Source organism: Telopea speciosissima, chromosome 4 (genome assembly GCF_018873765.1).
Source record: "Telopea speciosissima isolate NSW1024214 ecotype Mountain lineage chromosome 4, Tspe_v1, whole genome shotgun sequence".
Lineage (NCBI taxonomy): Eukaryota > Viridiplantae > Streptophyta > Magnoliopsida > Proteales > Proteaceae > Telopea > Telopea speciosissima.
This window is the reverse complement of record NC_057919.1, coordinates 61639669-61665364: the sequence shown is the minus strand read 5'-3', so window position 1 is coordinate 61665364 and position 25696 is coordinate 61639669. Positions and strand designations below refer to the sequence as shown.

Sequence of the window (25696 nt, the reverse complement as noted above, 5' to 3'; positions counted from 1 at the left end):
CACTCACTTCTACATAAAGTGTTGAGTATGGTAACTATAGTTTTCCCAGTATTTATATCACTTAAAGGAGAGGGTTCTTTGAGCAAACAGTACACTTTACCCAAAAAAAAACAAAGCAAGCGCACAAAGGAGCACACCAATAAGTGTAGAAAGCGCTAGAATCTTCTAGTATTTTTTTGGCTTTTGGAATCTTAATGGGCCAAGTCAGATGAATCAAATCATTATTCAAAGTGGGGTAAGCCCATATAACCCATGACAGCGTGTCCTAAGACTAATACATTTGATTCAAGTAGACGACTCAGATCCCTTTACCCCCTAACGCCTCCCCCCACCCTTTTTTTTGCCCAATGGATCATCTCGTTCCCTGAGCCAGCATGGTTTCGGAGCTGACCTACATTGCATCTTTGTCCTCTTTGGGGGCTCTTAATTAGACACTGGGAGATGGTTACTTGAAAGGTAGCATGATCTCTACATTAGCACAGAGGCTAATGAGAATATGCATGGAAGCATCAACAAGGAGTGGGGATTTTCGTCTTTCATGGGGACGGGGCGTTGATTTTGCATTTTTCTATGTTTAGGCGTAGGAATCGGATCTTTATCCTCTCAGGTTCCCTGCTCGGTACAGTTCATCTGGTTCCTCTCATAGGGGATAGAAATGACCACCTTACCCCTTGCCCGAACACACTATCTGGGTGGGGTCCACCTCCCTCTTATTAGAAGCACTAGGAAATTGTACCGGGCAAAGAACCTGAGAAGATAATTTACCCCTAGGAACCACGGTACCTTTGAGGGTTCTTTTCCCTTAGATAATTTACATCTTTACAGTTTGCACCATTCCCCTTAAAAAATAAAAAAATGCCACATGACTAAATGCTGACATGAATTATGAATCAATTGAACTGCCTTTTGCAAAATCTATAGGAAAATGCTAATTTCAATGAGCCTCAAGATCCTCATAATCCAATCCTAATTCAAATAAAAATATTTTTTTTGTTTAAAATTGAAAAGGTTTTTCTAGTCCAGGAATACTATAGAGTTTCTTTTGTTCAAAACCAAATTTTGCAACATGGAAGGGTGAAGAGATAACTTCAATCTAAGAAAAGATCTAGGCTGCATGTCAAATTTCAGACTCAAATTCAATATGCTCTCCTCCGTATTTGCAAATTCTCTTATAATTTCGTCTGTCTATTTCTTTTCTACATTGGTTTTGCGAGATTTTTCATAATTTTATTTTGCCACTTGAGAATTCCATTTTGGTTGAAACTTTGACAAGTGAGCAGGCACTAAGCAGTACCTTTGAGGTCTACCCATTTACAAAATTGCAACTATATTCAATCCGTCATATGACAAATATTAGTATAAGGCTAGAATAGCTCTTCGATACAAGACTAGAAAAAAAAAAATTTCTAACCTGTATTTTAAAGATTTGGAATGAGAAGATCCCATTGATAGAATTGCGATAGCTCTAGAGGCTGTTTCCATGAGCTAGCATGAGCTAGAAAACCCTAAACTTATACACATGATGTAGGGAGTGAGGAGAGATCAGGGTGGCCCAAATACTTCCTGATTTAGCTTGGGTTGATCCTGTATGGAAAGAAAAAAAACCTAGATGCCTGAAATATGCCAATTCTGAAATCATGATTCAATCTAGATCTCGATTTTGGGGTCTTAAACCTTGGGAGAGACTTCTCCATGGCTCAAGTTAGCAAAATCGACAATACGTTTGGCCTCTGTAGATTCGGATTCAATTGGTATCAACATGAACCCTAAAAATCCAATACAAATCAAAATCGACCCAAAATCAAAATAAGAATAAGCCGATTCTAATCCAATTTATCAAAAATCAGCAATTCAATTCCAATTCCTCAAACCATGGACTTCTATACCAATCTACCAAAAACAATAAAAAGACTTCTATGCCAATAATATTTGGGTGACATGAAATTAATCATGTGTGCAAAATAAACAAATGAAGCCACAAAATGGGGAGGGGATAATTTGAAACAAAATCAACCACAAAAATAAATAAATAAATAAATTCCTCCTCCTCCTCCACTGTCCAAGCCTGGAGACAAACAAGAACCAATCCAATAGGATCCAACAGAGTATGGACGGAATGGAGCAATGTGGTGTGGTAGCTTCAAGACTAAGAAAGAATCGTCTTTTTAGTTCGTCATCCAATCACTCTGCAACCTGCAAGAGTTAAAGGAAAAACCAGAAGAAAATTCGAAGTTCCAAGACACGGAAGAGTAGTAGACGACGGTGGTAGTTTGTGGTGGAGAATTATAGACTATTTAGTAATGCTTCCAAGGGAGACGGCCAAAGTAGCGGATTCTACGCCAACACAAACACATTACTTTGGTATCGCCGAGGAGATCCTCTCGGTGCTCCCTTCTGATCCCTTCCAGCAGCTCGATGTGGCTCGTAAGATCACCTCCATTGCCCTCTCCACTCGTCTATCCAAGCTCGAATTCGAATGCTCCCATCTCCACTCCAAACTCGACGAGAAGGATGACCTCATCTCCGAGTTGCAGGCTCAGATTCACTCCCTCGATGTTTCTCTCGCCGAAACCGCCGATCGGCTTTCCCTGGCCGACCAAGAAAAGGTATTTTATAGGGGTGCCACTGCTGCGTATTCCGATTGTTGGTTAATTGGTATTGAAGATTGGACTCTCTATTGGTCTTATTATATTATTGTTTTGCAGAAGAGCCTGTTGAAGGAGAATGCTTCGTTGTGTAGCACCATCAACAAGCTCAACCGAGATGTTTCCAAGGTAACAACTGTTTCATCTTTCCTTTCTTTCCATATTAAGCCCTTCAATGAACGATTTAGGGTTCATTACTAATTAGACTCTGTATCTCGCTAAGAATGTCTTTGCTTCAGATTTTTTTTGGGCATCATTCTTCAATATTGAATGAAATTTCAGCTTTACCATCACCTTTTCTCCAAATTGGGAAGAGGGAAGGTACTGAATGTTCCAATGTGATAGCATTTCTTACTAGTCTTCACTCATACTTTAAAAGAAAATGATAGAAACCCTGAAAATGTATTGGAAACTGATCCCCCCCCCCCCCCCCCCCCCCCCAAAAAAAATAAAATAATAATAATGAATAAATAAAAATTACCGGTATAAAACTTGATGCGGAGTTTAATGAGACTGAGAAAGAGAGAGAGAGAGATTCAGGAAGACTAAGTTTAATATTTTTATGTAGGGGGAAGTTTTCATACACGGCCGTGTAAGCATGCACGGTCGTGTCCCCACTCACAAAGAGTTGGAAAAGTCATAAACCCCCATCCATTAATTAATGCCTTGAAACTTCCACCCTCTCACATACATGGCTTACACAGCCGTGTATGAAAACTGCCCCCTTTTAAGTATATTAATTTGTTTTCCTCCCAGATCCTGCAGTAGCAGGAGCCTCGTACACTGAGACGCTCTTTTTATAATAGAGTAATGATTTTTATTGTAAAATATTAAATGTTTAATCTTTATTGTAAAACCAACCTATAATTTCCTCCAAGACTATAGAACAGCCCTCTAAGATCTTAATTGCCAGTGCCATGATGAGTTGAGTATTGGTAAAGACACACCCCCCCCACACACACACAAAAAAGGAGGTTTTGCTAACCTTACCACATTATGAGGGATGCTGCTCACATTTTCTATACAAAAATGTCATGCTGGAGCTTTTGGCGTCGCAAACCTGGTAAAATAGGGAGTAGGGAGGTTAAACTTATTTTCCTGATAGATGATTGGCCATGACAAGTTTGATAGATTAGCATCCCCCACCCCCACCCCCACCCCCCCCCCATACACACACACACACACAAAAAAAAAAAAAAATACATTATCATACTAGAGATAAATATCGTGTTCTCTTTTTGTAGTTTGTCTGAATCTTCTGTCATCTATGCAGTTAGAAAGCTTCAGGAAAACTCTTATGCGGTCACTTCAAGAGGAGGAAGACAATTCTGTAAGTTTTGTCTTTTGTAGATTACTCATGAGTTTACAAATTCCCCCTTTCCCCCATAGGTCTTAGTTTCATTTAAATGATTGTCAAAGTTGAGATTGGACTATGTTTCCTGAAAAATGCATGGTTACATTTGGCAGGTGCTACTAACTCATTCCTTTTCTATTGTAGGCAAGAGGCTCCCAAGCTCTCACAAAGAAAATACCTCAACAAGAGAGTGTATCTTCTGCATCACTCATTGGAGGTCTTCTAGCTGCTTATATAGGCTTTCTTTGCCGTGTATTGTTTATGATAGCAGAAATTATGGTCTCTTTTGATAGTCGTTGAGGAGATCTTTGCATCTTGGATATCTCTTGGGCCAAAATTCAAATGAAGTGAATCTCTATGCCGCTGATATGTGTTAGGCTGTTTAAGCATACTTCTTAAGCTTCCAAGAGAATGCAATAGATTCCTCTATAAGACCGTCTGAGTTGTGACTTGGCTCTGGAGAATTTCCCATCAAAATCCATTAAATCGTGAATCCCCTCTCCCCTTCATGTGCTCAAGATATACTGCTTTGTGATATGTATTCCTGCCTCAGTTTTTACTCAAACCTTCTTGATTATTTTATGACAACAGTACTGTGATGGCGTCTTGATAATTCAAAAAATGAAGCTTTAAGCATCCAACTATAGATTGTTGATGACCATAATTTTTTTTTCCTTCAATCTGAGTGTGATTTGAAGTCCATTCCACCAGCTTATTCTGTAACTTTTCTCTGATCTTGTTCAGAAGAGGAAGCTACATTAGCACCATCAACATCATCTTCAATGCAGAATCAGTTCTCGGAAGCAGGAAATTCATTCACAGAGGATAGTGAGACATATGGTATATAACCTTTTATTTTTTTTAATTTTTATGCTAGATGAGTAGAAGTTTTATGCTTCAAATGATATCTTAACACATTTTGTGGAGCCATTCTGTTTCTTTCAATGGTCTATTTTGATCCATTTCTGGCTTTAATGGAAGGTATAGATTTCAATTTTGCTCCTCTGGCACATTGTGCTATCTTTTTACTACAATTACTTTGGCAGCTTCAAGACCTCATACATCCCAAGGCCTTCTATTAGCATCCCAGAGTAGCACACCAAGGCTTACTCCTCCAGGTTCCCCTCCAAGTCTCTCTGCATCAGTATCTCCAACGATAATATCTAAACCAGTATCACCAAGGAGACATTCAATTTCGTTTTCAAGCACGAGAGGCATGTTAGATGATAGGTCTGCAATATTTTCTTCTGTGCCACCAAGCCATCACAGTTCAATGACAAGCTCTGCTGACATAGGATCTCAAACTGGTTAGCTCTGAGAACTCTGTCTGATTGATCATATTGAATGTTATCCTCAATCTAACCATTCTAGATGTGAATATGGTAGCCCTAAGTTACATGATTAAATAGTCCAGCAGATACTGATATGTTGCATCTGGCACACATGCTATTTGGGTCTCTCCTAAAATGGGCAATACAACTTGATATTTACTTAACCAAGTTTGAGCACTCTATTGTCTGTAGGAACCTACATAACCTTTTATTGCTAAATTTCTCTAAAAATATGTTTGTGCCTTACAATGTCTTCCTTCTAGAAGTAATGAATGCTTGTCAACTCAATTTGTCTGTCAGTTATTGGTTCACAGGTAGACCTTGGAGTTACTTAGCAGGAATACAATATTCACTGCCAGAAAAGGAATGCTGGTAGACCTGACTTATGTATTAATGGTTTTAACTCCCAATTGACTAATTAACCCACACAAGAGAATGTTAATTGGCATATCTGCCCAAAAGGAATGCTCAAATTCTTGTTCTTTCATTTTATAACTGGAAAAGGGATGGTGAGTCTCTCTTGGAAAGCTGGTAGAATAACTGGTTTTTTTTTTTTTGGCAAAGGGTAGAATAGCTTGTTAAAGTGTCAAACCCTTAGGTTAGTGAAATCACCAAAGTTGAACTATTTGAACTGTGGATCTTAGGAACTGCACATTCACTCTGTGTAGTGTAAAGGAGCTATGTTTTTTGGTGTTTTTTTCACCATTTTGTCTTTCTAATAATATCTTCTATCCACCAACAAAAGAAACCTGTTAGCAGGCTGTTATGCCATCACTAGTATCAATCCATCATCCACCTTAAATTTTCCCACATATTGAATGTCATGCCACTAATTTACTGAGCAATATGGCTCTGTGAACCCTCTCGTTTTACTCTAGCTGTTATGGTTATTTATGGTTTATGTGGACAGTTTATTTCTTCTTAAATATGTCATTAAATTCGAATAGAAAGGGAAATATCGAGTGAACCATGCAAGGTCAAAGAAAATCATCAGCTTTGAAAGGTAGCTGCTACATAAATATCATTTGGACTTTTGTATTGAAGGCTCCAAACTTGCACCAAAAGCAGTGAAAAAATCCCAGAGAACACTTCATATAGGAAACAAATAAAAAAATTTAATATCCCCTTTATCAAAAACTGTTTACATTGCCTTCACCTCTTTTTTTTTAACCTGCTTACATGACCTTTTTTTTTTTTTGGTAAAAAACATGACCTTCACATGTTCTCAAAATACTGTTTCATTCCTCCCCTTCCAAAGTTCACGAACCATGCAATATTAAGAAGGAACTCATCTTATTCCTGCTCTTTCTTTCATGAATCAACATTTAAAATGAAAGTGAGTGGCCCATCAGGTTAAATAGCTTGAGCAACTGACTAATCAATAGTATGTTCGATCATCACTAGACGTCTCTATGCACCTTAAAGCATAGATGCTCATGAAATGAAGCAACGTTTGTGGGCATTTATAACCAGCTGCTTTTGGAGCTATTCTAATCCTTCATACATTATAATCTAAAACTATCTTGCCTAGTCATTATATGTACTTACTCATTTATACTAGTTTTATTACATATGTATACATAAATTGGTACTTCCATTTATTATTCATGTGTTGGTTCTGAAATTGCCATCCCTAAATTTTGGTTCCAAGTGTCATGCATGTGAAACACATTCAAGCAGACATCCCCACACCCCTTTTTGAACATAACTTTTGCAGAACTTCATTGTTGACCCCCCTGGGGGGGGGGGGGGGGGGGGGGGTGGGTAAACAGTTGTGTAAGTTTTTGAGCCAAATTGTAATGGGATATCGAAGCTAATAGTATTTGGATGCTTTAAGGTAGTACTATATTTTTTACGCCAATCTGTCTTTTTATGTATTTCAGGACGAAGCCGCGTTGATGGAAAAGAGTTCTTCCGCCAAGTCCGGTATATACAAAGCATGAAACTAAATTGTCTATAAAATATGGGGAAGAGTTCTCTGTGGGGGAGCATAGCCCCTACGCGTACACGGAGGCCAATGGGAGCATGCGCGGAAGCATCAACAGGACAGGCATTTCCGCCTGTCATGGGGGGTGGGGCAGTCATTTTGCCCCCTCTGTGTCTAGACGCAGGGTCCAATCTCCCCCACAGAAACCATTTCCCCATAAAATATTCACTAAACCACCTTGCTCCATTAAAACTAATTATTGAGCACACATTTACATTACTCTTTCTGGCTATGCATGCTAAAAAGTTGGATACACCTGAAGCACCCAAAGTTGGTTTCATTTCATGTGAGCTCATGAATAAAGACATGCATAGATATGAAAAATGAAAGGATATTTGCACCTGAGTTTGGTTCTTTATGAATATGCATCAAACTAGCTGATCTCTCAATGGCAAGAAGAACAAGAGCCTGGGGCAGACCCAGGAATTTTGAATGGAAAAGATAAATAGTCTGTTGGGGGGGGGGGGGGGAGGGAGGTTATATATATTTTACTTACATACACTAGAACTTGGTATATTACAGATGTCTACAAAGAAAGTTTTCAAATTTTTTTTAGAAGGTGAGGGCCATGTTCTGCCCTTGAGAAGAGCCACCTCTGTATCCTGCAACTCCAAATGACATCCCTTAGCTTCAAAATCAAATCTCTCAACTTTTTTTCCTCCAACAAAAAAAAACAAAGGTTCCAAATATAACCTCTTTTGTGTTTCATCAGGACACGTCTCTCTTATGAGCAGTTTGGTGCATTTCTAGCTAATATCAAGGAATTAAATTCCCACAAGCAAACAAGAGAGGTATATGGTTTCAACTCTAGTTTTTCATTTTCTTTTGCGTCTGATATTTCTCAAGGGAATCCATCTTAGTTCAACTGTCTGTGATTTTTCCAGGAAACTTTAAGAAAGGCAGATGAGATATTTGGTCCAGATAACAAGGACCTTTACACCATATTTGAGGGATTGATCACCCGCAATATTCATTGAAATTGCTACATCTGAAATCAATCCAGTTATCACTGATTGATGATCCACCCTCCATTTATTCACTTTTCTCTGTAAATAAGGTAATGACTTTGGGGTCACCATACAATTCTATGTATAATCCTCCTTCAGTTAGTATTTCATGTTATTTATTTATTTATTTGTCAGTCTTGATAAAATATCTGAAATATCAAACTCCAAGCAATTAGTGGTTCGATCGGTTGCTACACTTTTGCTTCTATAAAAACAGCATAGACTAACCAGATATTCCTATAAATTAAACCATATGATGAAGATATAAGAGAACAGTTGCATCCAAGTGGTCTCCTCTAAGTTTCTTCGTACGGATGATTTGTTTTTTTGGCTCGACCTAACGAGGTGTTGGAGAGGGCACAGGATGGAGTTGGGATCAGCTACCCACTTGGGGAGCAGTGGGGACAGATCTCAACCCTCCATGGGCTGTGGGACCCACGCTCCATGGAAGGTTGGGATCTGTATTTTTATCTTTATCCTCTTAGGTTTCCTGTCCGTTACAGTTCGTCCAGTTCCTCTCATAGGAGGTGGAAATGACCACCTTACCCCTTGCTCGGGTGGGATTCAACCCCCTCTTATTAGAGGCACTAGGGAATTGTACCGGACAGAGAACCTGAGAGAATAATTTTGTAGCAGATCCGGACTCTGGATGAATGAGGGTGTGGGAAGGGGGTGGAGGGGCAAAGCCGCCAATCCTACAAAGTGAAATTCAAAGGACTCGATCAACTGACAAAAAAAAAAAAAACAAAAAACCAGTGCAGACACCAGACTTGGTCCGGTGATTTAGGCATCTCTTGTTAAAGCATGTTCTTTGGTCAGTGCCAGTCACACACTAGAAATAGGTTAGTGATTAACAGTCAATTCCAGTCTCTATTTATGATGAGATCTTCCACGGGGTGGAAGGAGGGATGAGGGTGAATGGAGTTAAGGATTTTAAGCTAATCATTTTGTCAAATCCGGAATAATTGATTGTATATGGCCACTAGTTCATGTTCAGCCTATATGGAACACCCCCCCCCCCCCCACCCCCAAAAAAAAATAAAGGGAGAGGGGGGGTTGTGGAAGAATGCTACCTGGTCGTGTGGTTCTTACGTTTAGAGAAAAAAGCTTGCAAAAGTATCACACTGCCCCTTTGGAAAGACAAAAATCCTATCCAGGCCGATGCTTGCTTGTGTGCTCTGCAGCGATCTCTTCCGCCCCCCCCCAATGATGGAAATCTTTTCCTAGAATATGTTTAGAAATAAAAATAAGAGAGAAACTTGAAATATGAAAAGAGTCAATTGAGCAAAACAATGATCAAAACAAGGGAATAGGATGGTCGCACTCCCAATATCACGCATCCTTTCACATTCTCTCCCTTTCTAGACACTCTTTCTCATCTCTAGCATGTGAGCCCCTTGTGTATAACCAGTGCACCTTGGATTAAAACTATTCCTAGTTTCAATTTAATAGCTGTGAATCCGAATAATTTAGGGAATGTTTTAGTTTGTACTGCTTTTGATCACAATGGTTTCCTTTCCCAATCTTTGGCAAATGATCCCCCTACCTATTTTGCTTCTGCAACCAATAACGATGACAGTTGGACATGTTGCACATCCAAGTCAGGTAGGTTTTCTACTCGATTAGTTGCTAGATTTATTCAATCTTCATTAAATCCTTCTTTACAAGATAATCACACCTCTTTGTGTTGTTTCCTTTGGAAACTTGCTATTCATCTCAAGTTTAAAATGTTTTTTTGGCGTGTCTTATATGTAGGGATCCCTATTAAAGCGACTATCTCGAAATGGATTCTGATTGTTGCCAGTTGTGCTTTTTGTGGATCTAACACTGAATCCATATGACATCTCTTCATTTCATGTGATTGGATTATATATGGGTGGTAGACCCGTTAGGATTGAGAACGGAACATTTCTCATACCCATCCCTGATTTTGCTCTGTGAATCCCTCTTATCAAACAAATTTCGTGATAAAGCCATTTTCAAATGGTTTTTTTTTTTTTTTCAGTTTTTTTCATAATATATTATTTTATTTGACATCTTAGGGACGAGGTGATACACAATGATGTTAAACCTCATCCGATTTGGATCATGAACAATACCCGAAAATGGTTGTGTAACCTCAACATCTATTCCTCCATAAAATCAATTAAACAATAAAGTCCAAAACAATGGTTGTATGACCTCAACACTAGTTCACGTTCAGCTAGTGGCGATATATAATCAATTATTCCGGATTTGACAAAAATGATTTGTTGGAAAGTAGGAGATGGTCGATCAATAAATATTTGGGAATCTACGCGAATCCCTCCTTAGGAAAATTTTCAAAATCCTTATAATTTATAAGGGTTATGTTGTAATTACAAAAAAAAAAAAAACAAAAGGCTGGTGTTTGATTTATGTTTAGAAATATTGGATTCATTTGAGTCTTTCACTACCCAAAACCGTTTAGAACAAGATTGGACCCTAGTTTTGGAACCGATTGATAAACGTGACAGTTCTAGGATTGGCTCCTTGGGATCGCAACTGGTTGGAAACCATCATGATTGACACAAGGGATCTATTCAATAACCACATGTATTGACATCTCGCACGTCAAGTGTATAGGCAAACAGGAGTGAGTATCTCACAATTCATGTGTAGTCACATTATCAAGGAGAAGAGAGAATGTCAGGAGGAGAGAGAATGTGAGAGAATGTGTGTTATCTAATCCCAAGTTGTTAATAGAGAATCAAAGGTTTGATAATGTGAAAATATTGAGATTTTTATAAATACTGATCCTTCCCTTTTTCTCATCTTGAAGATAGGGTTTTGGTTCTGCAATGCAGTCTAAGCCAATCAGCCATGCCTTTGTTTAACTGAATTCCTTACAATACTTATGAAAGTATTCTTCAGAAAACAGAGAAGAAAGCTTTTGTAAGTTACCTTCTTCATGATATCATCTTAGTGCTTCTTACTTCTTCTTCACTTGGATATGCAGCAACACCATGTCTTAATGCTGAGATCAACAACTACTCTACTAATTACAGGTGGGCCTTCTCCTTCTCCACAAACCTAAAATTTTACTCAGAAGGTAAAGAAAGATTCTATCGATCTCAGGGTAGAGAAACTTGTTTCAGAGACTATTTAAGTTTGAATTGACAAGGCCATAATCAATGGCAAACGAACTCATTTACATTTATCACATCACATTGCTTTATGAGCTAAACTACCTTCACTAAAAACCCACTCCCACCACCATTGTTATAGTATTTATAACTTCTTTACCAATTTCAACCCTGCACCGTGACCGCCCGTTTAACTAATCAGGCTTACATTGGGCAAGCATGAGACTGTTTATAATTAGTCAGTCGGTTTCTGGGTTTAATCGGGTTAAATGGGCTTTATACGGGCTAATGAACAGTTTAACTCTAATCGGGCCATGACAGAAACTATTTTTAAGATTGCAAGGGTCAACCATTGTTGAATCCATTTGCTGAACGAGTTTCCCTAGGATCTCATTCATCGCAGGCAGGAGAGGCTTAAAAAGGGTATTGGGAGGATATCTTGGAACATACTAACACCCTAGGAGGGGTTTGTGAATCCTAGGGTGGTGGGTGGACCGTCCTCTATGGGTGAAGGAAAACTTTGTTCTTCATTGGCCCATTACACTGAAAAGTGAAAATCATTTTGCTTATTGAGCCATGGAGAGTGTTAGGGCTTTTAGTCGAATTTGATTTTTGGGTATTAAGGGAAAATGGAGCCATGGAGGGTTTTGGGGGTTAGAATAGGTATTCCAAATGGGTCTTAAGGGTCGGGCTTAGTCAGGCTAAAGGGGTCGGGATTAAGCGGGCTCATAATCAGTCGGGTTGGTTAGGCGACCGACGGGTAAGGGCTTCGCACTAGAAACAACCGATTATAATCGGCTCGGACTTGAGCCTGGCACGTTTATTAAATGGGCCAGATCGGTCAGGTTCAGTCGGGTCCGGTTGGGTCTACTGGTGCGGGCCTAAAATTGACACCCTACAGTACAATGAGTGAAACTTCAGTACAGATTTACAACCCAAGCCTTCCCGAAATTAGTGGCAGGATTTGCTCTGGTTGACTCAGATGAATTGAGATTGCCAGACTAAGAAGTAAGAATCATCATTCAAGTATATAGTGATATCATCCCACTTGTAGACTGTAGTAACAAAAAGCATGGATCATTAAAATATAGGAGAGTGCCCAGTAGTCAATAGTGGGGTTGGAGCACTAGAGTAGAAAACACTAATTATGATATCTTCAGCTTGAGGTATGAACCCATTAATGGCCAGCAGAACTCATTAACTTTGATATTTTGTTTGGTGGGTCACCTCTAAGATGGAGGGGGGCCAGGACTCTATATTAATGCCTGCATCAGCAAATATTAAGGGATCTTAACTCTCCTTATTCAGGTGGAAGCATTGGATTCTCAAGAAGAATTAATTAACTTTCCGGATCAGATGGAGTTGATTTGATGAAATTAATTTGGGTTTTGGGCATTTTGGCCTTGTTTGGAGAATCAATTTGATGTGCCACTTTTCTGTTTTTGGAGTCAAACTATAAGTAAACGTCTCTGAATTCTGAAATTGAATATACATTTCTGTTGCTATCTGGGCTATCTCGTTTCGCGGCCTCGTGTGAAGACCGAAGCAGAACGGGTAATAGTTGCTGTGTTTGCTTCTGTCTGCTCCACTACCACGTGTGTATTACTGAATCCATGGCGGCAATACCGACGGGTTTTTGAAGGATGAAAAGAAATATCTTTCGCAAAGCTTCTCTGTGTCTCTCTCTCTCTGAGTCGTCCAAGATTATCACCCAAACGTTGCTATTAATAGATTTTCTCTTTGTTTAGAACACCAGAGCTGCAAAATTGCAAAGAGTAGAATAGAAAAGAACGCTTTTGGGGCAGAGAAATCCGGGTAAATATAGAAACATACGGATTCCTCTGCAACCCACCCTCCTTCCCAAAAAACAAGAACCATACCAATTGCTCGTTCTGACTCTTTATCTGCATTGTCTCTTTTTTTGGGCTCATTGGCATTTCTGTGGTTCGTCTTTTCGCATCATGGACGATGTCGTTCGAGAATCTTTTGATTCTCCTCCAAGGTAACTATCGTATTCTTCTTCTTCTTTGAGTTTCAGGTTCTGGGTTAGGCGGATTTTCTGTTCTTAAGAAACGACAGAATGGGTTCTTGCTAACATTGTTTTGTTTTCCATGCCGTTATTATGATTTATTTTTTCTGTGGTGAGTTTCTCTGTAATGGGTTTTCTGTGTTTTGTGGTTTGAGATGAATTTGTGTTTCCATGCTCTAGCAACTTAGATTTTTCAGGGTTTTCTCGTACTTGGCCTTTTTTTTTGCTTTTCGCTTTATTTTCTATTCAGATTTTCTGATGATGGTTCTCTGGTTCTTCACTAAAACAAATAACACAAAACAAATCTCTTCCAGCCCTTTTTTTTTTTCCCTCCCCTGATTTAGCCCGTCAGCTTCTCTGTTTCCATTTTCTTTTCTCTTTTGAGTTCTCTATCTATATTGCAATTGTTTTGGCAGCGGTCATGGTAGCTGTTTCAATGCCGTCGCCGGAAAAACCCCAGAAAGTAAGGTCTTTCCGGCTGGAGATAGAAAGGCAGTTCCTCGGCTTCTTGTTTCTGTCTCTGCTAAAGGTAAAGACTCGAAACTTTTTCATTTCTTGAACTTTGAAGGTCACATTTCCTTATCTTTTTTATTTCTTCCCACTCCCTCCTTTCCTCCACTCACTTTAGAATGCTATTTTGTTAGACCTAGCATCTTTAGATATGGGGAAGGAAAATGAAGAGTGGTTCTCTCCTAGAGGAGTCCTTGAAGATTGCTTAAGGAGCATAGAAACACGGACGGGTTCTTCAAAGGCCAGCACCTCTGGAGCTGAAATTCAACCTAGGGCCACTTCTCATTGGCAGGGATTATGCCGTTTATTGAAAGCTAGAACCTTGAAGCGCTTTTACAGTTTTCCTTCTGTTAGTGTTCTTTCCAGAAGAAAAGGCAGACGTGTTAGAGAAAATCAGCGCCAAATAATCAATCCACCTGGAGAATATGATTTCTGCTATCTAAAACCATCCTGGAGGAACTTTACACTTTCAGAACTCCAAATTGCAACTAACAATTTCAGCTCTGGTTTGTAATGTTTTCTAGAACTCGAAATCGTAATTTAGAAGTTTTAGACTTTTGTTTCAAGATTTGATCTTTGGTTATCTAAGTTATTCTTTCTTTTATCAATCCTTTTTCTTTGTTAAGCAGAGAATTTGATTGGTAAAGGTGGTTATGCGGAAGTATATAAGGGGTGTTTGCAAAATGGGCAGCTTATAGCAATTAAGCGACTGACACGAGGAACTTCAGAAGAAAGAACGGCAGCTTTTTTATCTGAGCTTGGAATCATAGTTCATGTAAACCATCCTAATACTGCTAAATTGATAGGATATGGAGTTGAAGGAGGAATGCACCTTGTTCTTGAATTGTCTCCACATGGGAGCTTATCATCTCTACTTCATGGTTTGTACATCATTGCTTTCGTTCCTGTTTCTTGATTTCTTATGAATTAGTGGAACTAGGGGTTCCTTTGTATAAATTTGTTTCTCTTTTGCAGGTTCAGAAGAGAAATTAGAATGGGGGATCAGGTATAAGATTGCTTTAGGGTCAGCTGAGGGTCTCCTGTATCTTCATGAGATTTGTCAAAAGCGAATCATCCACAGGGATATCAAGGCTGCTAATATTTTGCTTACACAAGATTTTGAGCCTCAGGTATAGTTAAAACTTGAATGTTCATTGGACCATGAAACCTCAGTTTTGTGGAAATCTGTGGTTTCATTTATAATTCATTGAGAGGTTAGTATTGAGAAAGTTTGAGAAGGGAATCATTTTTGTGCAAATATTCTCACTTCTTGTCTGTTAGATTACTCTCCAAAAACTTTGGGTTTATATAATTTTGCAGTGATATCCATGCCAGGGAAGTAGTCTCATTGCTTCTTTGTTTTCTTTTATATCGGTTAATATGACATCATATTATCAACAGCCAAAATTGACTGGTTCTTTGTTGCATCCTGCATTGTTTTATAGACGGAATAGGTCGATACCGATGCTTTTCTATTTGAACAAATATAGTTTCTTTCTTTTTTCTTTTCTTTTCCTAAAAATTCCCGGGGAGAGGGGAGCCCTTTTTTTTTGAACTCTCAGCTAACTTGGTCATCTTCAAGCCAGATTTGTGATTTTGGGCTCTCAAAGTGGTTACCCGGACAATGGACTCACCGTACTGTATCAAAATTTGAAGGCACATTTGGGTCAGTAAATCTTGGACTTATTACCCACCTATCCTGAGCTTTGAAAAGGATTTTCTTTCTTACTTTTTCCCTGATTTATTACCATTGCAGCTATCTTGCTCCTGAATACTTTATGCATGGCATAGTAGATGAGAAGACTGATGTCTTTGCTTTTGGGGTGCTACTGTTAGAGCTCATTACTGGGCGCCGAGCTTTGGATAACTCGCAGCAAAGTCTAGTCATGTGGGTATGTTATCTTCTTCACCTCTTTATTATATTGTATCCTATATTGCCATTATCAATTGTCTCTTTTAGGATTTAAAATTTCAAACTGTTTCAACTTAAATTTTATTGTAGGCAAAGCCTTTGATCGATAGGAATGATACAATGGAGCTTGTTGATCCTTCTCTTGCTAATGACTACGACCCACTGCTGATGAGTCATGCAATTTCGACAGCTTCTTTGTGCACCCAAAACTCTTCGCTTCTACGGCCTAGAATGAGTCAGGCATGTTTTTTTCCCCTACAAATTCATGCTATAATGGAAGAAACAAATGGCCGAAATTCTTTTTGTGGTTCAAATTTGTAGTCCTACAGTGTGCTGGGTTCAATCTGCAAACATTTTCCCATGGTCAGACCAAAAACTACACTGAATACATTGGTCTGCAATGGCTGCAATATTTTCAGTGTTGATATTATTACTATTAATAGTGTCATCATCATCATTATTATTGTTTAGTATATGATTTATAGACATGGTTATCCTCTATAGTATGTTATCACATGTAAACAGGGATTTGATTATCAGTCTTTACAGACATGCAATTTCGGATGTAGTAACCTCCTGAAATGCATAAACAAGACTTGGTTATGCATATTTGCTGGATCATTCCACAAAATAGAACATCCAAAGTCATGATTAAAAGTGAGAGAGTACTCCAACATTGGGACTGTTCGAGTCTTTGATTACTAAAGAATACAGTTTGTTCTCTTACCTGTTGATTGAAAAGGCTAGTCAGTGAAAACTGAAAAGCGAGTCTAAGTGAAGTATATACATGTAAACGTATTGTAGTGCATTTTAGTAACTTAAAGAATGAGGAAAACATGTAAAGGAATTCTCAGATAGAGGGGAACATCAAATGGCAAACACAGTAGAGCAGAGTATGAGAAAGTTACATTTATCAAGTTTCTCATATACAAGAGATGCAGGTTGATTTGTGTTTGCTTGTGGCTTCAGGTTGTACAACTTCTAAGAGGTGATGAAGGCATTTCGAAAAGCTCAAAACAATGTCAAAGACCATCCCATCAAAGGACCTACTCAGAGGAGCTGCATGATGCTGAAGAATACAACTCAACAAGGTATCTGAATGATCTTACTCGACATAAGCAGATTGCTTTGGAGTTCTGAAAGCATCGTTAACCAGTATCTTCTTGAAATTTTCTGGAGGGTTGATATATGAAGTTCTCTTGGGGCTCTGGAAATAGTACTTCTTCCTGAATCTATGATGGATTTCTCATCCAAGAGTCTAAAAGTGGCATGCCCATAGAGGAATTTGAGACCCAAACGTTTGTTTGGATCAAGGAATTGGAAGTCAAGAAATTCCCAATCCTATTATTGAAATCTCAAGATCAGGGGATGAGGACCCTATTCCAATTCTTATGTCCCTGAGGCCTCAACAGTTTAAGTGGAATCATTACTCTTTACTCACTCAAATTCCTGGAGCCAAATGAAGATTAAGAGCATTTGGAAGGAAAGCTAACCCATAAAACTCAAAATCTCAGACTTTGCGTTTTGCTTTCAATGAATCACCAATGTAAACTATCTGTTCAACAAATTTTATTTTTTTTTTGATACTATAGTTTGGGTTTGACAATGTATTGTAAATAGAACAATGGAATTATGAATGGCTACCAACTTGAATTTATTGCAATGTATGAATGCTATTGGAGCTCGTGCGATTTACATTTATCACATTTCTCACATGTGATAATACAGCTGCATAGTTTGATTACCTCCTGATTTCATTCTTTCATTCTTTCCTTCTTTCCTTATACATTTTATTGTATATTCTTTTCTTGTAAAAACAATTGTCTTTCCATTCTTTTCTTTCTCTAAAGTTGTATAAATGTAATCTCATATCAATGGAATAAGTAAGTTATTTCCACATTTTGATTGCATTATTAACATGGTATCAAAGCCTAATTGATCCTGCCAATACCCTTTTTTTCTTCCTCCACTTCTCCACCTCTTTTTTTCACTCAATCGGTCCCATGGATACTGCTGAAGCTGCTGCCGCTCCCACTGCTCATCAGGTTGCCCCCTTTGATCGTTTCTGATTTGGATGGGTCCTCCCCATTCTTCATTCACCACTCTGACAACCCTGGTGCTGTGTTGGTCACTCAACCCCTCAAAGGCGATAATTATCCCACTTGGAGCCGCGCCATGCGCATGGTTCTCGAGGCCAAGCATAAACTGAGATTCATTGATGGTTCCATCCCTCAACCCGAGGCCACCTCCCCTAAGCTTCTCAACTGCAAGCGTTGCAATAGCATGGTCCTTTCCTGGATTGCTAATTCTCTCGCCACTAACATTGCCCACAGTGTGTTGTATGCTTCCTCCACTTATGAGGTTTGGGTTGATCTTCACGATCGTTTCTCTCAAAAAAATGCTCCGCGCATTTTTGAGATTCGTCATGCGATTTCAAACCATCACCAGGGCATGTCTTCCTTGGCTACTTATTACACCCTTCTCAAAGGTTTTTGGGACGAACTTGTGTCCTACGATTCATACCCGGCCTGCACCTGTGGTGTTCTTCCACACCATTTTGATCTACTTCAACGTGATCGCTTACTTGAGTTTTTGATGGGTCTCAACGACTCATATTCTTCAATTCGCAGCCAGCTACTATTGATGGACCCTTTGCCTTCCATCAATCGTGCCTATTCACTACTTCTACAAGAAGAACGTCAATGCTCCGTCCTTGCTGCCCCGGAGCCCTCTCTCACTCAATCGGCTCTTGCTGCCCATGGCCGCCCCAACTCCAAATCTGGACGCCCCAAACCACATTATCATTATGATTTCTGTGGTCTTGATGGTCACTCTGAATCCCGATGTTTCAAGAAACATGGGTACCCCCCAAAGACCCCTTCCAAGGCTTCCGCTCCTACTTCATCATCACCTCCAATTCGATCTCTGGCGGCCTCGGTAGTGGATGCCCCCGCTGTTCCTGCTCATACCTTCACAACCGAGCAATACAATCAGCTCATTTCTCTCCTCCAATCGGGTAATATGATTCCCTTGGCTAATGCCGCAAGTAACATTTCCAAACCCACTATTTGGGTCATTGATTCTGGCGCCACCCATCATATGGCATCTGATTTTTCCCTTTTTCAGTCCCACACCCTTAAACCTTATTCATCTCCCATCATTTTACCTACTGGGCATCGTGCTTCAGTAACCCATATTGGGACCTGTGTCCCGGTCCCCACCTTGCCACTATATGTTTTTTTTGTTTCCTCTTTCAATTTTAATCTCATTTCTATTAAACAACTTGTTCAATCACTTAATTGTTCAGCCATATTTACTCCTACCCTGTTATTTTTAGGACCTACAAACGAAGGAGACGATTGGACTGGGTAAGGCTCATGGAGGTCTATACATATTGGATGAAGTAAATTCCCCACCCCTTGCGGTTTTCACTACTTCCCCAACCCCTAACCTTTGGCATTACCGCCTTGGGCACCCCTCAAATAATGTATTTTTTCCTTTAAATAAAATTGAACCTACAATTTCCATGTCCGATAAACATAATTGTCCCATTTACCCCTTAGTTAAACAAACCCGTTTACCTTTTCCCTCTAGTGTGATCTCCAAGACTCATTGTTTTGACTTAATACATTGCGACATTTGGGGACCTTATTTTGTCCCCGCACTTTGTGGTGCGCATTTTTTTCTCACTATTGTTGATGATTTCTCTAGGTGCACTTGGATTTATTTACTAAATCACAAGTCCGATGCTTTGTCCCAATTGCAGAATTTTTTTCTCTATGATAAAGACCCAATTTGGATGCCAAATCAAACAAATCCGTTCCGACAATGGTCGTGAATTTTTTAATCACGCCTCCAAAGACTTTTTTAACACCCATGGAGTTATCCATCAACATAGTTGCGTCGACACCCCCCCCCCCCCCAACAAAATGGGGTTGTTGAAAGAAAACACCGCCATCTCCTGAATGTCGCTAGAGCTCTCTCCTTTCAAGCTCACCTACCATAGGAATTTTGGAGTGAATGTATTCTTACAGCCACTCATCTACCGGTTACCTACTAAAGTTTTCAACCACCGCTCACCCCTTCAGGTTCTCACCAGCAAAACCCCCCTTTACCATCACCTCCGCACCTTTGGTTGTCTTTGCTATCGCCATAATCATAATTTCATCAAACACAAATTTGATTCCCGTGCATCCCAGGCGTTTTTTTTGGTTATCCCTATGCTCAGAAGGGCTACAAGGTCTATGGCCTAGCCACCCACAAAATCTTTGTCAATCGTGAGGTCACATTTCATGAAACCGTTTTCCCATTTTACAATTTACCCCCCTCCTGACCATCGAAGCCTTCCCCTCCCTGTTATGAACTCCATCACTGCTCACCCACCACCCTCACCTCCACAGGCCCAGGCCATCCCCATTCCCCTACATTCCCAACCCGATCCCAATGAACACGCCCCCAATGCACCCGATCCCAATGAGCCGGATCCCCATGAACCCGAACCACATGACTCCAACCCCAATGCACCCGACCCTAATGCAACCATACCCATACCACCCGATCCCCCCCTACACCCTATCATTCCCCTCAAACGCTCCCTAAGAACCCCCCAACAGCCCTTACGTCTCAAGGACTTCCATTGCTCGGTCATTACCCAGCCATCGTTTCCTTCCGCTGCAGGTACTGTCTCTCCAATTGTCTCTTCTGTTTCTTATCATATGCTCTTACCATCCCATTTTCAGTTTATTGGGTCCCTCTCTGTCATCAAGGAGCGCACTAGTTTTGCAAAGGCTTCTCTATCTCCAGATTGGAAGGAGGCTATGCAGGCTGAGATCCAGGCTCTCGAACTTAATAATACTTGGACTCTGGTTCCCTTACCATCCCATGCTAAACCTATTGGTTGCAAATGAGTCTACAAAATCAAGCGAAAGGCAGACGGTACCATCGAGCATTACAAAGCCCGCTTGGTCGCCAAGGGTTACACTCAAACTGAGGACATCGATTACCATGAAACTTTTGCCCCGTTTGCGAAATTAGTCACTGTTCGCACCTTACTTGCTATTGCGGCTGTCCAACAGTGGCCCCTCTCCCATCTCGATGTGCAAAACGCCTTTTTACATGGTGACCTCGACGAGGAAGTATTTATGCATCTTCCATCGGGTTACCAAGGACAGGGGGAGAATGTTGTTTGTCGCCTCAATCGCTCTTTGTATGGTCTCAAACAGGCTTCCCACCAATGGTTCGCCAAGCTCTCCACGGCCCTTCTCCGCCTTGGTTTTACTCAATCAAAGGTTGATTATTCATTATTTTTTAAGGGTCATGATGCCTCTGCCATTTATATTTTGGTGTATGTCGATGATATCCTTATCATAGGTCCAAATTCCACTGCTATTATAGCTCTCAAAATGACCTTGCATCAGCAATTCTGCCTAAAGGATCTCGGCCCGGTTAAGTACTTTCTTGGTATTGAGGTAACTCGGTCCCGTCATGGAATTTTTTTAAATCAACGATAATATGCTTTGGACATTCTTTCGGACATGAATTTTTCTGGGGCACGCACTACAGCCTTTCCTATGGAACAAAATCTTAAATTATCCCCCTCCGAGGGTGATTTACTGGATGATGCTGGTTCTTATTGCCGCCTGATTGGCCAGCTTATTTATCTCACCATTACTCGACCTGATATTGTGCATACTGTTACCCTCCTCAGTCAATTCATGCACCAGCCACGACAGCCCCACATGTATGAGGCAACTCGCCTTCTTCAGTATTTACGTAGCACCGCTGGGCAGCGCATCTTGCTCTCCTCTTCTAGCGCCCTCACTTTACGCACTTATTGTGATTCGAACTGGGCCAGTTGCCCCGTTACCAAACTATCCACTAGTGGCTATTGCATCTTTCTTGGTTCAAGTCCCATCTCATGGACATCCAAGAAACAACATACTGTATCCCGCTCCTCCGCTGAGGCCAAGTATCGTTCCATGGCTGTCACTACTGGGTGAGCTTATTTGGTTGACTACCCTACTCCGTGACTTGCGGATCACACGGACCCAACCCATTTCTCTATACTGTGATAATCAGGCCGCGCTTCATATTGCGGCCAACCCTGTGTTTCATGAGCATACCAAACGCATTGAGATTGACTGCCATATTGTTCGCGACAACATCAACAATGGTCTTCTTCGTCTGACATATGTACCCAGTTCTGATCAAGTTGCAGATATATTCACTAAAGCTCTGGATGCTACTTTATTTACCACTTTGAAGGTCAAGTTGGGTGTTCTCAACATTCACAGCCCAACTTGAGGGGGAGCATTGGAGCTCATGTGATTCACATTTATCACATTTCTCACATGTGATAATACAGCTGCATAGATTGATAGCCTCCTGATTTCATTCTTTCATTCTTTCCTTATACATTTTATTTTATATTCTTTCCTTGTAAAAACAATTGTCTTTCCATTCTTTTCTTTCTCTAAAGTTGTATAAATGTAATCTCATATCAATGGAATAAGTAAGCTATTTCCACATTTTTTATTGCATTCTTAACAAATGCTTCACAAACAATCACGTACTCGTCTACTATAATAAAAAAAAGTTGTAGTTGTTAGGAGAAACGGTGGGCTCAGTCTCAGTATCCTTAAGACTATAGACGCCCTTTTACGATGCAATCAGGGTTATTCGAATTAGCCTCCATGATTTAGTCTAGCACGCCTTTCTAGTACTTGTTGCACTCACTTACTGGCCCACATCGAGACACATTTTTTGGGTCTATCCTAATCAAGGGCCCATAGGCCAACTACAAACTACGAAAGGAAGGCTGATTCGAATAAACTACGGAGGCAACAAAATCTACAACTACCAAGGGGGAGTGGGGAGAGGGAAAGGGTGCCTTTTAATGGCACAAATGTGACCAATAAAGTTGAACCCTTGACATCTTGGGGTACATGTACTTCAACTGGCAAGCCTCTGAGCAACCGAGGTTGCCGTTGTTCACACATTGAGACACACTTGGGTAATGCTCAAACAAGGACAAGAAATTCAGAATGCTTCTCAAAAATAGTAAAAACTAGGAGGCAAAACAGGGAGAGAGTATGTGATTGGGTGAGAGGGTGTAGAATACTTAAAAAACCATCATCTTTCAAGTGTCAAAAAGGTCCTCTTTGTGTAGAGCAGTGACACCCATTGGAAACACCTTTCCAAAAGGAAGGGCTCAAGAGGTGTGTCTCTCATTGCTGACGTCCAACACATCAAGGCTGCGTTTGGTATTCATTCTAAAAAACCATCATCTTTCAAGTGTCAAAAAGGTCCTCTATGTGTAGAGCAGTGACACCCATTGGAAACACCTTTCCAAAAGGTAGGGCTCAAGAGGTGTGTCTCTCATTGCTGACGTCCAACACATCAAGGCTGCGTTTGGTATTCATTCTAAGTCCAGAATACATTCTGAAACACCAAAAAATTCATTTGGTATAGGTTCTCATTCTTAAAATCTGGAATACGACCAAGAACGAGGCCTGTTTTGAAACGGGCCTTTTTATGCATTTTGCGTTCATATTCTAGTGCTCTCGAACTCACCTCATTACCATCAACCTTCAACCTCTAGAAGTCCTGTAAGTCTGCAATCGAGGGAAAAAATGGAGGTCTTGAGCTTCGATCACTGTTACCCTAAGGTACTACACTACCACAGCTTCGGCGACTGGTACACCTTCGAGCGAATTGTTCGAGTTGTTCATAAATTAGAGCAATCACAAACAATGAACAGATGGAGAGCAAATTGCAACAATCATTAATGTTTATTACAAAAAGAAGAGATTCAACAGAGAGAAAAAAACAACAATTGATTGCAAGAGAGAGATTGTTGGTGAATGTGGCATCGAAGCAGCAGAGAACCATGCATGCGAGACCATTATTTTCCCTCCCTCACCTCCAAATTTGAATGCACAAAAAACAAAAAAACACGGTTTTTAATGCCATTTTTGTGGAGTTTTCTCTTAAATTTTGTCATTTTTTCCCATTTCCCTTTCTTTATTGTCTCATTCATCATTGTGCATAATAGATCTTTATTAAAAAAAAAATCTAGTTCTCGAAGATTTTGGTTTTAAGATTGGTTTCAGTGGATTTTGCTTTTCTATCTCTAATTCTCGTGAGAAACTCGAGATCCAATCTGGTCAACTTTCAGTTCTTTTGTCCTTCTGTTTGTTGGCTTATCACTAATGCTGCTGCATTATTTGTTTTAATTGATTTGGATTAGCTTCTAATTTTGCACTTTCCATGGAGCTACGAAGTTGCCCATGAGATGTTCGATGAACTGCTGAAATGCATACTAAAATCAAGAATGCATATTAGCCAACATGTGTACAAACAGTGTTGTCATTCCTAGTCAAGAATGCATTCTGCAATCTGAGAATGGGAATGTGCATTCTCATTTTGAAAATGCATACCAAACGCAGCCTATTTTGAAAAAAAAGGAAGATTCATTAGTGCCTCGCCTCACCACTACTCCACTCGGCTCGCGCATGTGTGAATAACCTCGACCCCCCCCCCCCCCCCAAGCAAGAGAGTATAGTGAGTATTTCTTCAGGAAAGTCTACCTTAGTAGTTTCCATTATAGTATACAAGTCTTGTTTTACTCCCAAAACTAATGTGAGACTAAAGATTTCCCACTTCTTTGCTTTGCTAGAATCAACATCGAGAAGGTCTTTGGTTCAACACCTATGGGAGACAAAAGATAGTAAAAAAAAAATTTTTTTTTTTGGTAAATAATATAGTACACTTTTTTTTAACTTCTTTTTAATTTACACAGTGTATCCGTCTTAATTGGAGAAGGTGAATATATTCACGTACGTGAACAACTCACAGCGGTTTAGATGAAATGCTTTTGGTTGATTGGAAGCCATTATGAAAGTGGAATTTAAGAATGTAAAAATTGTTCCAACTCCTTTGGCACTTGGTCCTGTTTGCAGTAGAAGGGGAAGATGTCTAGGAGGCTTTGTTGCACTTGCAAAGCATAACCTGTTATGAGCAAGATAATCTGAAAATAAAATAAAATAAAAGAGAAATAGTAGGGATAGAAAGAGAGGAAGAGAGAGATAAATTTGGGATAGAGTTTTGCTTTACAGATGAAGCAATGGTGTCCTGGCACAATTGGGAGGTCGCCAATCCTCTCTCAAGATAAACTCAAGAATTAATTAATATTTTTCTCCTTCCTTTCTACTTCTTCATACATCAATAAATACACATCTAATATTAACTACCCACTTCCCCACTCCTACAATTTCTCTCAACTCCAAAAATATCTCTCTAAACTTATCCCACTTTTAATAACTACATATAAAATAACCACCATCCCGTAGATACATATAATTAATAATAAATTTATAATAACTAACTATAATCACAAAGAACTACACCTAAATAAAAATCGACACATAACATTCCATCCCCCTAAATTTTGGTCTTGTCCTCAAGACCATTAAATTACAAATAAAAATTAAAAACAATTCCACCAGGATCCCAAATCTTGTTTGGGTAATTCCCAAGTTGCTTCCGCTGATTGCCAATATTACACCCATGAACTCATCGGTCCAACAATACCAACATTTGAAAAACCTGATGAAAAACTCGTACGCACTCGAGACGGTCAATCTTTGTTGAACAAATCGCTTCCATCCAGCCATTGAACAGAGGAGGATACACCCGCATAGACCCAGGACAGTCGATTTCCTCTGCCATGCCTGACTTTGATGCCATTTGTTACGAACAAGATAATCTGAAAATAAAATAAAATAAAAAAGAAATAGTAGGGATAGAAAGAGAGGAA

At 39.8% G+C, this 25696-nt stretch overlaps 2 protein-coding genes across 4 annotated transcripts; both read left to right on the top strand.

Moving 5' to 3' along the window:
- Positions 1–2277: 2277 nt before the first annotated feature.
- On the top strand, positions 2278–8445 carry LOC122659882 (uncharacterized protein At4g15545-like). Of its 2 annotated transcripts, XM_043855032.1 has the most exons (9): positions 2278–2606; positions 2706–2774; positions 3919–3975; positions 4144–4216; positions 4744–4839; positions 5046–5306; positions 7214–7256; positions 8030–8108; positions 8202–8445. In XM_043855032.1, exons 1-9 carry the CDS (start codon positions 2301–2303, stop codon positions 8292–8294), a joined length of 1077 nt encoding a protein of 358 aa, XP_043710967.1. In that variant the 5' UTR covers positions 2278–2300; the 3' UTR covers positions 8295–8445. The 2 variants fall into 2 exon arrangements, with proteins under 2 accessions (XP_043710967.1, XP_043710970.1); XM_043855035.1 differs by lacking the exons at positions 8030–8108; positions 8202–8445 and adding an exon at positions 7482–7657 and having other exon boundaries at positions 7214–7293.
- Positions 8446–12994: 4549 nt separating this feature from the next.
- Positions 12995–17319, top strand: LOC122657630 (receptor-like cytosolic serine/threonine-protein kinase RBK2). Of its 2 annotated transcripts, none has more exons than XM_043852392.1 (10): positions 12995–13124; positions 13205–13430; positions 13874–13986; positions 14102–14473; positions 14597–14848; positions 14943–15097; positions 15554–15633; positions 15724–15859; positions 15970–16115; positions 16845–17319. In XM_043852392.1, exons 2-10 carry the CDS (start codon positions 13390–13392, stop codon positions 17017–17019), a joined length of 1470 nt encoding a protein of 489 aa, XP_043708327.1. In that variant the 5' UTR covers positions 12995–13124; positions 13205–13389; the 3' UTR covers positions 17020–17319. The 2 variants fall into 2 exon arrangements, with proteins under 2 accessions (XP_043708327.1, XP_043708326.1); XM_043852391.1 differs by having other exon boundaries at positions 12996–13124; positions 15970–16119; positions 16849–17319.
- The last annotated feature ends 8377 nt before the right edge of the window (positions 17320–25696 follow it).

Bases quoted from the DNA above. Each gene is read 5' to 3' on its own strand.
- LOC122659882 (XM_043855032.1), top strand. From the start codon at position 2,301: ATGCTTCCAAGGGAGACGGCCAAAGTAGCGGATTCTACGCCAACACAA. The intron at 4,217-4,743 runs GTCTTCTAGCTG...GATCTTGTTCAG, and splicing joins TTCTGCATCACTCATTGGAG to AAGAGGAAGCTACATTAGCA. The intron at 8,109-8,201 runs GTATATGGTTTC...TGATTTTTCCAG, and splicing joins CCCACAAGCAAACAAGAGAG to GAAACTTTAAGAAAGGCAGA.
- LOC122657630 (XM_043852392.1), top strand. From the start codon at position 13,390: ATGGACGATGTCGTTCGAGAATCTTTTGATTCTCCTCCAAG. The intron at 15,634-15,723 runs GTCAGTAAATCT...TTACCATTGCAG, and splicing joins AAATTTGAAGGCACATTTGG to CTATCTTGCTCCTGAATACT. The intron at 16,116-16,844 runs TCAGGCATGTTT...TTGCTTGTGGCT, and splicing joins CTTCTACGGCCTAGAATGAG to TCAGGTTGTACAACTTCTAA.